Genomic DNA, 13,502 nt, shown 5'->3' with positions numbered 1-13,502 from the left:
GCCATCTTAATTGTTAATAATTCCTAAGAGCACTGGAATGAAATATGAAATGAATAGAAAAGAGGCATCAAAACTCTCACCAGGAAGCCAAGTTCCAGAATATTTAGTGGAGGACCAATGTAATGAAAGGCAAATTTATAATTTTAAAGTTAGATAAAATTTATTGAGCATTTGTATCAACTAGAAAACTTGACAAAACTACCATTATGCAGTAGCTGGCACTAATGCATAGACTCTTTAGGGTCAGAAATCTCACTGATAGATTTATGGAGTTACACAAAAGCCCTAATTAGAAGAGGATGAGGATGAAGGCCCATTTTTATGTTCATATCTGTTAAAACACTACTGTCTTGTTGGTACTTAGAAGAAAATAGTTCTCTGCTGCTGAGCATGAAGGCTCATGCTTATAATCTTAGCACTGTGGGAGATGAGGGCAGAATCTCAAAGGCAGCCCGGGTCCCCATTTTAAACAAATCTCTACGTAACATTTGAGACTTTCACCAACTTAACTTCTACCTACTCACACAAATCTTTTGCTTTTCAGTCTTACTGCTCTAGTCAAATCAACCTAATCTGGTCACATGTTTGTCTTCTCTATTATAACATGAATTTTGAGAAGATTGGAATGTCTGTAGTCAGCATAACACAGTGCCAGTTAGTAAGTAATCATTATATGCTTTAATACTGGAAAGAATACAAGGATTTGGTGGTAGAATTACCTTCATATATTTATTCTTTTAAGATATTATCCATTCTTATTTTCCTCAGTATATTAACATTGGAGATTGATAATGCCATGGGAAGACTTTCTGGTTTAAGGATAAAATTTCCATGCACGAATTTAATCCAGTATACATTCCACCATGTAGCTGACAGAATTGCTGATCTACTGCAAGTTTGGTTAGCAATTCAGCCTGATTTCAGAATGTAGTCTTGAATAAAGCTCAAACTAACACTGATTCTGAAAAGTCTCTACCATATCTAAAGAGAATTTTGTGATCTGATTGATGGTTGGACTACTGAAATAGGGTAGTAAGAAAATCAAGAAAGGTTTGGATAATCTGGGAATATATTGAGTTTTCAACCTCTCCAGGTGCTTGTATTGAGAAATACTCATTTGGCTATATTAAATTTTGGTCATCTTAGTTAGCAATTAACAAGAGGATGTTTCCTAATAAACTATATTTCACTTCATTAGGACATGGAATTAATGTATGCTTAGAGAAGGGTTTACTGATTATGTTCTGTTCTCAGGCTGCTTTGGGGACAGGACAGGAGGTCTCTTTCCTCACATATATTGAGTAATAAATTTTCCTATAAGTACTAACAAACCTATTCATTTAGATTTTGTGAGTTTCAAATAAATGTTAAAGAAAAGCTCATATCTGGTTAAACTCTTTACAAAGTTGTTTCCTGAGGGAATCCAATTCTCATGAGACTATAATGTAATTTCTCTTGAATTATTCACAGATACTAATTAACTAGCCTTTAAGCAAATTAGGCTATTACCTCAATTTCCAAATTAGAGTAAAAAAAATTCCTTTCAATTCAATAAGATGTGTTATTTGAAGTAATCTGTTGATTTTGGTATTTTTAGTTCTTTATGGTATGGTTCATCAGTATCATTTATTCTATCCAACATGTCCTTTATGATACCAATTTTTGGACATGTAGCTAATTTTTTTATATCTATGGTTTCCATTGTTACTTTTATTTTGGAGACAATATTTTTTTACAGAACTTCCTTGCTTCCTTCTCTGAAACCCAATGTATGTTTTAAACCCCCAGCAAATAAAATTTGTGTTTTCAAATAAAAAATGGCTTTAAAACACCACAATCAAATATGCAAAGAGCTAACTGTTATACTTTTAATAAATGATTAGGAATGGTTCTAATGCAAAGATTTATTTCACAGAACAAAAGCACTTAAGCAGAAATTGATATTACTGTTATGCTTCGATGGTGATAATGTTGGGACTTTAACCTGCATAGCTACAATGATTAATTAACAGCCTTGTTCAGGATGAGTGAGCACCATTATTGTTCTTAAATAGGAAAAGGCAGATAACCATTACTGATTATTCCTTAATTCCCAGTGTTACTTGTTAAAAACTAACGAATACTAAAGTAGATTGTGTGATTTCCAAGTTTCTATGAGAACAAAAGAGTAATAGAATTTTAGCATTTATAGCACACACACACACAAACACACACACATGCACACACACACACACACACACACACACACATGACATATGAGTTTAATTTAGTACAAAAATTCAGGGTGGCAGAAGATAGATTTATCTATGATAGTCTGAGAAGAAATTTACTAATATCAGTAAAATTTGAACAAATTTAAGGAGATATAATTTAGGATTTTAATATATTCCTCAAACTTACATTGCTGTGCTCACAAGGATACTTTCTATTACTATCACATGTATGTTTATGAACATAAACATTTGTATTCTTATATAATAACTCTTTTATTTATTTATTTATTTGACAGCAACAGACAGAGAGAGAAAGAGGCAGATAGAGAGAAAGAATGGGCGTACCAAGGCCTCCAGCCACTGGGAACGAACTCCAGACGTGTGTACCCCCTTGTGCATCTGGCTAACGTGGGTCCTGGGGAATGCAGCCTTGAACCAGGGTCCTCAGGCTTCACAGGCAAGCACTTAACCAGTAAGCCATTTCTCCAGCCCATATAATAACTCTTGATCTGATATATGTATATTGCAAAATGTATATGCAAGTAGATAAATCTACACATCAAAAATTACCTCAGAATATCTAATGAAAACATTTTAAACATTTTCCATAAGCATAGATTCACTTTATTATTTTTATTATGTGTTGTCATTTTCTAAATCATAAGGAAATAATTTATATCAAGAACCATTTTAATATATTACTACAATAATCATTTCTGATATAAATATTTTTGGATACATTCTGCCACATTTGAAATAAGTAAATTTTCAAATATTGGAAACCTTTTTGCCCAATCTGTTCTATAACGACTCTTACTAATTTGAAGATGTGTAGCAAAGTGTTTTAAGACTGATTTGGGAAAACACAATCTTTGAAACACTTTTGCTAGTAGTGCATAATACACTTATTGGCCCACTTACTGCTTCTGATATGCCCTGACATCCTTCTGAACTGAGATGTCCTGATGGTCTACCTCAGCCTGTCTCCTCTGGAGAGTCTTGCAATGGGCTATGAACGTTTCTTATGAGTACAAAGAACGCCCAGACTGTGTAAATATGGTAGTGTTATGCTGTGTACACTCCCTTGGACTCCAGCAGGCATGTTTGCTCAGCAGACACTGGTAACCAGTGAAGCAATGCCAATGGGAAGAGTCTGCCAGCTTCTACACTTATGCAGTAATTCTTGCATCACACATTTGCTACTTTGGGGCGGTTTATTAATATATTCCTTTGTTATTTAATGCGTAGAAATTTATCAAACTATTTTGCAGATGAGGGAATATGTTTTGACAGAAATTAATTCTGCAATGTGGCACAGTCATTAAAAAATGAAACAAGAGACAATCTAAGACTAACACCTTTTAGTCTGAGAATAAGAGTAACTCTTTCCTCTCCCATTATCCAGGGAGGATATGTTAGATTTTTTTACTCAAGTGTTACTCTTTATCTTGCTACAAACTTATCAGAACATTTTTCTAAGTTATGAAGAAAATAAGAATATTGATTATAAGAAATAACAATCATTTCAAAGCTTTTTTATTTGATGAAATTTTAGAGGCATCATTCTCCAAAGTGCATTCATAGACTGCAATGTGATGTGTTGGGATACAAAAGGAATAGGAAGAGATTAGTTACTAGGTATCATGTCAGTCACAGTTATAAATATAATCCTAATATTCTGTGGCACAACAGAGTGTATATAATTAACAATGAAACAATGATTATTATCAAATAGAACAGATAATTTTGAATATGCATATCATAAAGAAATAATTAACATTTATGGTGATGAGTATGCTGAGTAGCCTATATGATAACTACCCAATATATTCATTAATCAAAACATTACACTGTACAAGGGTTACATAAGTGATGCAATAAAAGCTGTCAAGAAGAGATGAATATAGATTTTAATGAATTTGAGTATGAAGATCATATATAGCTAAGTAAGTCATACATTTAGAATGGTACCTTATCGTATTAGTTCTGTATTTTTGCATGTGCTTTGGTGTTTATAATAGTGTGTGTGCATAAATATAGGTACATAGGTATAGATAGATATATATTTGTGTGTGTATCTAAATGTGTAAAGATATTTTCTTGACAGTACCCTATACGTTTGATCAGTAGAATGGGCCCAGTATGTGAAGTACAGAAGATTAAGTACTTAGATTTCAGTGTATATTATGAATTATTTGCATCTTTCAAGACATGCTGTTATGTTATGAATGTGTGATGTCCCTCGAAGTTCATCTGTCTGAACACTTCATCTTCTGTTGGAGAAACCTTTGGCCATGTGCTTATCTAGGAGACAGATGGCCACAAGGGGCAACTTTGAGTGTTAGAGGGACACATTAGTTCAGACCCAAATTCTCTTCTCACTTCTTGTTCACACCAACTAACCAATCTCTATGTTAAGGTGGAGACAAGAGGATCAAGGGTTGAAGGCCAGTCTTGTCTACATAAAACTCTATTTAGTTTTTGGGGATCACAAAGAGGCCATAGTTTTTAATTGATAATGCAATTTCTACACACAACATTGCACAAATTCAGAATATATCAACAATTCTATTTATGATACAGGTCATCACCACTGGAATGAAACTCATCTAGGTTTTAGTGAATTTTGTGATAGGTACGTTAGTAAATAGCACAACTATTAAACACTTATCTACTCCATGAGAATCAGCTTTCAGAAACAGTCTGTCTCATCATAGATCACCTAACGTAAAACCAAGGGGCATGAATCAACGAAACAAGGACTACCTTACCAGAATAACAGGGAACCAGGGTGGTAGCACACATTTCTCTCTAATTTCAGTCCTCAGGAAGCTGAGACATGGGGATCCTACATTTTTTTTTTTAATTTGACTTATTAGTTTTCTTTTCATCAAATACAGGCAGTTTGGTACCATTGTTTAGGCTCATCTATGATCTACCCCCTCCTATTAGACCCTCCTTGTTGATGTAAATGGGTCGTGCATTGTGGAGTAAGTCCCCAGTTATTGGTATGCTAAATGTCTCTGCAAATCATGACCCAACATGTGACTCTGACATTCTTTCCACCCCCTCTTCTGCAAAATTTCCCTGAGCCATGTTGGGTTCATTTTTGGTCTGCTTCAGTGCTGAGGTGTTGGGGGCCTCTGAGGCTCTGGCTCTCTGATTTGGTAGGAGTTGATTTTTCTCTGTGTTGGTCTCCTTCCCCTTTGTGCTGGTATCTGGTTCACAGGAAAACGTCACCCTTGCTTGTTTCACCAATTGTCCTTAGTTTCAGTTGGGCCCCTTTTGAGGTATGTTGGGGCAGCTCTCTCCATAGGATCTGCATCTATCTGAAAAAGAGAAGCAGATTCTCCACCGGAGAGTAAGTTAGCACCCAGAAAATTGAAATAACACTTACTTTTTTGGTAGACAGATTGATAGGTGTAGGCCCTCTTGTACCCCATAATCTACATTTAAGTTTAGGCTACTCAAGTCCTGTTGCAGTCTGGTTTGCATTGCTGTTAGAAATCACCCAACCAAAAGCAGCTTTTGGGAAAAAGAGATTTATTTGGGCTTACAGGCTCGAGGGGAAGCTCCACGATGGCAGGGGAAGACGATGGCATGAGCAGAGGGTGGACATCACCCCCTGGTCAACAGAAGGTGGAACACAGAAACAGGAGGGCGTGTCGAAAACTGGCATGGGGAAACTGGCTATAAAGCCCATAAGCCCACCCCCAACAATACACTCCCTCCAGGAGGCATTAATTCCCAAATATCCATCAGCTGGGGAGCTAGCATTCAGAACACCTAAGTTTATGGGAGACACCTGAATCAAACCACCACATTCCGCCCCTGGCCCCCATAAACTGATATCCATACATAGTATTTATGAATTCCAATGATGTTCATACATCCCCATAGTTCAAGATCTTTGAACTGAGCCATAATACCAAAATATAACCTCAAAATAACCCATAATGGCACAGAATAAATACTCACACTGCAATAGATGGCATTGGGCATAGCATAAAAACATTCAACCAATACAAGATTTAAAACAACCAGGGCAAATATCAAACTCTGTAGCTTCAAGTCCAGCAACTCCAGCCAGTGACAAATCTTCAAGTCTGATAATTCTAACCAGCAACAAGTCTCTGGCATTCCAATTCCGCCCCTCCAGTTAGGCTACTCACAGTCCTGGGAAACTTCATCGGGGCCGGAGCTCCTTGGCAGCCATCTTATGGTCCCGGCATCTCCACTGGGTCTCCACTGCAAGCCACGGTTCATCCTCATGTCCCCATGGGGTCTCCATGCAGGCAACCAGCAAACCCACTTCACACTGCCCATGGCCATTTCCAAAACACAAGACCGTGTTGCAAACTCAATGACCCTCTTTCCAGCATTTCTTATACTCCATGATACCAGGTAGGGTGCCAACTTGTTAATCCAGGAGGGGAATAAAGCAGACTTTGAAGAACAAGACACTCCTGGAGCACTCAGGCCCTTTCAAAAGAGTCTACATTCTTCTTGATGGCTCCAGAGCAGGTCAGCTAGCCCAGTCTTAAAGGTTGTAATCTCTCAGTTGCAGCTGAATGGGCAACAGTTCACCCAAAGATTTTTCTTTCTGTGCCATATCCCTCTGCACACACCAGTTCATTTCTACTCAAAGCAACCCTGCACAACTTCTCAGGACACAGGCATTACACAAGCTTCTCACACAAACTGCTAGCCCAGTCTAAGCAAAGCTCTTTCTCACCCTCATAAACCAAACCTCACAGTCCATAGTTCTTACTGCATTCAGTTCTTGCAGCTCAGACCAGAATAGTCCATCAAGCTGTACTTACAGCACTGCAAGGCATCTCTTAGGCCAAGGTTTCAACTCCTTCCACATTCCTCTTGAAAGTCAGCTCCAAAAGGCTGAAACCACATAGTTAGATGTCTAGCAGCAATCCCACTCCTTGGTACCACTTTATTGTTGCAGTCTGTTTCGCATTGCTGTTAGAAATCACCCAACCAAAAGCAGCTTCTGGGAAAAAGAGATTTATTTTGGCTTACAGGCTCGGGGGGAAGCTCCACGATGGCAGGGGAAGATGATGGCATGAGCAGAGGGTGGACATCACCCCCTGGCCAACAGAAGGTGGAACATATCAACAGGAGGGTGTGCCAAACACTGGCATGGGGAAACTGGCTATAAAGCCCATAAGCCCACCTCCAACAATACACTCCCTCCAGGAGGCATTAATTCCCAAATATCCATCAGCTGGAAACCTAGCATTCAGAACACCTAAGTTTATGGGGGACACCTGAATCAAACCACCACAAGTCCCAATCTCAAAAGAAAAGCCAGTGATAGAGTTTTAGGTTAAAATATTTAACTATACACTTAGGAATGAGAAAGGATATACATACTCAGCATTTTGCACAAAGAACTCCATGTTCTGTTCCACAAATACTACCATGCTCCAAGAGTGATTGTGGGATGCTTATCTCCCTATAAATACAAACCACTGTTTCAAAGTTCTCCAGGAACAAGATGCCAATTGCTACAAAAAAGGTTTTAAATAAGATTTTATTTTCCATTCAAAATAAAATACTGCAAACTCCCTAAAAAATTACAAACTTTTCAATATGTAAGGAAGCCTCCCATTTACCTTCTCCACTATGCATCAGTGCTGAGCAGCTATGCCCCTTGTAAGTGAGGAGAAAGGGTGGCTTGTCCTCGCTCTCCCGCTAGCTCACACAGGGGCTTATGTGGACAAAGTCCTTTGGCCTCCATGCGTCTGTGTCTCTTCACATACAGAAATGAGGAAGCCAAGCTTGATGGCTGTTAAGCATCCAATAAAGAAAGGTCCGGGAAAACCTTGAGCTTCCATCTTGAAGCAGACAGAGGGCCAAAGGAAGTGGAGTTAAACTGGGCCTGGTGGCTCTCACATTCTGATACTCAGATCTCATGTAACCAACAGTTCAAGGACATAATTCATCTGGTATTGTTGACATATTCCCAAATGAGGATTCTTGACAGTCACATTTTTTGATAAAATGTAAAAGACCATTGTATGTTTGGGCAGTAAAACAAGGCAACTCCATGTCACCCACAGTAAGGACTTCTTGATATGGAATTTGGAACCAGAAAAATGGGCAAGAAAAATGCCTGGGGAGAGGCACACTGAAGCTGTTCACTAGGGATCGATTGTGAGCTCACCCGTCAACCTACCTTGACCTCCTCCCAGAAGAGCACTGGCCATGATCTGGTTTAAATACAAAGGATGCCACAGCAAGTTAAGTGCAGAGTGGATGACCTTTTCCACCTTGGTACAGGACAGAAAAAACGATTCAGAGAGAGCAATGGCTTCTCATCTGTTCCTCACAGAGAAAACAAAGATCACATCTGCTGGAGTCACCTTATTTTCCCCATAAGGCGGTCACAGGTCATAACCTGGAGCACAGGCAGTCACATGATCTCTTCAGCTCTCTGCGGGCAGCTTGCAGCTTGGAGGCAGGGTCCTGACGTTTCACACGTTAAAGCTTTCTCCACAGCCACACGTTCCTTTGATGTTTGGGTTGATGAAGACAAACGCACTGGATAGTGTGTTTTCAATATAGTTCATTTCGGATCCTGAAAGTGTTGGTTCTGCGTTCTTCTCGATGAGCACTCTGACTCCCTCTTGAACTCCTTCATCAGAATCTCCTTTTGTCTTTGCATAGTCCAGAGTGTAGGAAAGGCCATTACAGCCTCTGGTCTGAACACCCACTTTGACACCTACATGTCCAGGCTTATCCATAAGAAGTTGTTTTATCTTGTTTCCTGCTGAGGGTGTCAGGGTGAGAGCCGCCCAGGTGGGCTGCAGTTTCCTCTTGCTCACAGTTCAAGTGGCCCGAACCAACAAAGCCTACATCTCTGTGGTCCCGGCCCCTTGGAGCCCAGGCCCGAGCTCCAAGCCCTCAACTGCTCCCTGTGGACATTGCGGGCGCTTCGACACCACAAGCTCTAGTGCACTGTGCTCAGGCCCCCAATGAAACGCTATTTAAATAAACAAGCAAGTAAATGAATGATAAACTGTGGACTGTTCTTTTGCTGGCAACTTTTTAGGAAACACCGTGAACAGGAGATTATGTTTTCATTAATTTATAAAACTACATGCGTGGTTCTGCCCCCTCCCTTTTGATAGCTCCTTCCACTCCTGGTTGTCAATTGATTATTATTATTTTTTAATTTATTTATTTATTTATTTATTTGAGAGCGACAGACACAGAGAGAAAGACAGATAGAGGGAGAAAGAGAGAATGGGCGTGCCAGGGCTTCCAGCCTCTGCAAACGAACTCCAGACACGTGCGCCCCCTTGTGCATCTGGCTAACGTGGGACCTGGGGAACGAGCCTCGAACCGGGGTCCTTAGGCTTCATAGGCAAGCGCTTAACTGCTAAGCCATCTCCCCAGCCCTGTCAATTGATTATTAATGATAGTTCTTAATGCATTTTCTATATTACCCAGATCAAAATTTTCAATGGAGTGTTTAACCTGTAATTTGAGTGGGCAGAGGACTGATGGGTAGGAAATTTTGGAAATTTTTACTGGTGTCTACGTGGCCAACTTCCAGGGAATTCTTCCCTCAAGCTACTATAGGTGTTATGATATATACATCTAGCCATACTTTGGGGCTATCTGAACAGGCTTTAGGGAACCATTAATGCTTCTAATAAAAGTACTTCAGTAATTTAATTTTCTGGATGGAAGAACATTTTGCACTGAAGATATTTTTTTGAATACATGCTGAAAATCATTGACTTTTAATTATTCAAGAGACTGAAGGTTTTCCCCCTTAGTCATTTCATTTGATAAATGTCAAAACTGAAGTTCAGAACAGTTAAGTGAGTTTTCCAAGGTCACAGAGCAAGTTATTGGAAATCATTGTTACATACATCAAGACATTCTTCTGCCTAGTTAGCAACCATGTAATGAGTGAAATTTAATCTCTCTGTGATCCTTAGGGCTTTTGCTAGCCTTGAAGTCATTATGATGAATATCAGTGATTAGCATATAGGAAAGTAATCTGAAACTTAGGTTAATAGTTGGATATTTTTTCTTTCTCTGTTATTATTTGAAAGAATGATTGCTTTTTCCATAGTCGCTTTTCCTGTCATTTTGTCTTTTGCTCTTAAAAATAAAGAGATTTTTTTAATATTAAGGATAATTTACAGTGCTCTTTGATCTTTAAATGTGAACTTTTAATTTTAAATCAACCACGTATAATTGAGAGTAGTGATGTATAAAGAGAACCTACAACAACCTACTAGTCTCTTTAGTCCATTTTTCTTCAGGTTCTGTTTTACAGTATGTTTGCAAACAAATCATTAATTGTCTTTTCCAGGACCAATCCTGTTTCAGGCAGTAGTGGTCATTAGGTTGACCAAGAGATCTAGAACCCAATATGTAGCTCCTGTCTCTAACTTGGGGTCTCTCTAGTCAGTGCAGTTTGTGATCCTGAGCAATGGATCTGTAATAGAGGAAAATTGCATTCTACCTTTTATTTTTAAATAAAATGTGAAAGGCAAATTAAGTAAACATAACAGATTTTTAAAACTAAGAAGGTATTGATAACTACAAGCAAGGTTGATATATAGGTGTATATCACAAATCTCTCTTTGCATTACAGGAAAATGTGCTCTAATTTTTTAAATGGAAGAAAATGAATATTAATTATTATAAAAAATTTAAAACAAAGGTTTTCACAACATAGCTTTTATTTATTTTTATTTCAAAAATCATTGAATTTATTTATTTATTTATTTATTTATTTATTTATTTATTTATTTGCAAGCAGAGAGAGATAAAGGGAGATGAATAGAGGGAGAGAGAGAATGGTCATGCCCAGGTCTCTGGCCACCTCAAATAAACTCCAGATGCATGTGCAAATTATGGTCTTTGAGTTTTCCAGGAAAGCACTTGAATGGCTGTGCCATCTCTCCAGCCCCCACACCTTAAAATTTAAATGATCTTCAATTAAAAAAAAAATCCTTTTTGTCACTGAACAGGAAAATAAGGACCATGGTTGTTCATATATACTGAGCAAGATCTGTCTCCCAAGTCATGGATAAATGTTGGGCTGTTAATATCACATAATTTGAACAATTAGTTATTAGAAACTCATAATCATCAATGCAACTTTTTGCTTCTCTTGCGTTCTCACATCTATATAGCCTTTGTCAAATTCATCCATGTATTCTTAAACCTTCAGAAGCGTACAACAGTTTTAAACATTTACCAATGCTTTTTTGAGTACCTGCAGCAGAATATGTTGCATACTATATAACTTCAAGGAGTCAAGAAGGAAGAATGCCACCATTAAGGAGCCCATGAACATTGCTTGAGGAAAACGCAGAGTAGATGAGAAGATAAACACATTTTGTGTTTGGGCTGGAGAAATGGCTTAGTGGTTAAGGCACTTGCCTGAGAAGCCTAAGAATCCAGGTTTGATTCTCCAGGTCCAACGTGAGGCAGATGCACATGGTGTTGCATGGGTCTGGAGTTTGTTTGCAGTGGCTAGAGGCCCTGGCACACCCATTCTTACTCTTTTTCTATCCCCATATTTCTATCTTTAATAAATAAATAAAAATAAATATTTTTGGTGGTGCATGCTTTTAATTGCAGCACTTGGGAAACAGAGGTAGGAGACTCACTGTGACTTTGAGGCCACCCTGAGATTACATAGTGAATTCCAGGCTAGCCTGGGCTCAAGTGAGACTCTACCTCAAAAAAAGCAATATATCACTATATATATGCCACGTGTGGTGGTGCACGATTTTTTTTAATTTAATTTATTATTATTATTATTATTATTATTATTATTATTTTACTAATTAGTTTTGTACTCAGTGAATACAGTCAAGTTGGTACCATTGTTTGGATCATCCATGTACTACCCCCCTCCCTCTGGCCCCTCCTAGTTGAGGTATATGAGCCGTGCAATGTGGAGTTAGCCCATAGTAATGGGTAGCATTAATGTCTCTCCATATCATGACCCAAAATATGGCTCTGACATTTTTTCCACCCCCTGTTCCACAAAATTTCCCTGACCTATGTTGATTCATTTTTGGTCTGCTTCAGTGCTGAGGTGTTGGGGGCCTCTGAGTCTCTGGATCTCTGATATGGTAGGATTTGATTGTTCTCTGTGTCAATCCCCTTTACCCTTGTGCTGGTACCCAGTTCACCAAGAGAACAGCACCCTTGCTTGTTTCAACAATTATTCTTAGTTTCAGCCAGGGCCCTTTTCAGCTATGATGGGATGGTTCTGTCCTTAGGATCTGCGTCTATCTGAAAAAGAGAAGCAGATTGTCCAATGGAGAGTAAAGTTAGCACTAGCCAAATGGGATAATCCTTATTTTCTTTTATAGAGAATTTAATAGGTGTAGGCCTGCTTGTAGCCCACGATTGGTGATAGTTTGATAATGGAGAGTTAGCTCATGTTTGGATATGGTTTTGACTTGTTTCTCAGCTCCAGCTATGGGTCCCACTGAGGGGATCAGTTAGCCAAATCAAGAGCAGTTGGTTTCCTACCATGGCTTTGCACCACTATTGCACTTGTGTGAGCATCACAACAGGTTATTTGCTGCTAAGTAGGTTAGACCATGAGTTGCTTGGAAAGATATTGGTCATTTTCCCCCAGCTGCCCATGTAGCACCTTCTGGCACTAGATGCGCTGACTATCTGGGGACTGATTTGCTTCCAGCTTCCAGCCATGCCACTCCATTTTACATGTCAACCGCATATGGTGTCTTCAGCAATAGGGTCTTACCACTAACCTTTGGTGGGACATCAAGTACTCTGACACAAATCTGTCTTTCTTTCAGGAAACCTTGTAGGTCTCTCTGATCAAAAGCTTGTTGTTGATGATAGCCACATACTGATACTGGGAGTTATAGGTCAGTGCCCACTAAGAAAAGGAAGAAAAAGATAACTAATATACAAGAGTTACACAAATCTAGACCCAAATGGCAATGGTACTATAAAATTCTACATCCTAAAAGGCAGAACAAATGGTTGAACCTTCACCAGGCCCTTTAGAGAGAACACCTGAGCCACAAGATACCAGGTGGGTATGAGGAAGACTGACCTTAATCTTCTACAGCTTCTCTCCCTTTCTCTTTCAGTCTCTCTTCCCTCTAACTCTTTCATACTAGTTATCTTTTTTCTTCCTTTTCTTAATTTTTTTTTTTTTGCCATGTATCACATTATTCCTTTTGATCCATTTCCTTTATCTCTTCCATCAGAAAATGCTTCCATCAGGAAATAATTAAACGTAGTTTTAATTCT

The 13,502-nt window shown here is 38.7% G+C and overlaps 1 protein-coding gene across 1 annotated transcript; it reads right to left on the bottom strand.

Annotated features, from left to right (window-relative positions):
• Positions 1-8,704: 8,704 nt before the first annotated feature.
• Positions 8,705-9,088, bottom strand: LOC101614120 (iron-sulfur cluster assembly 1 homolog, mitochondrial-like). Its single transcript, XM_045146257.1, is given in 1 exon segment — positions 8,705-9,088. A coding segment is annotated over 1 exon segment (384 nt).
• Between the last annotated feature and the right edge of the window lie 4,414 nt (positions 9,089-13,502).

This window comes from Jaculus jaculus, chromosome 1 (genome assembly GCF_020740685.1).
Source record: "Jaculus jaculus isolate mJacJac1 chromosome 1, mJacJac1.mat.Y.cur, whole genome shotgun sequence".
Lineage (NCBI taxonomy): Eukaryota > Metazoa > Chordata > Mammalia > Rodentia > Dipodidae > Jaculus > Jaculus jaculus.
The sequence above is the reverse complement of the archived record's forward strand: the minus strand, read 5'-3'. Positions and strand labels throughout refer to the sequence as shown.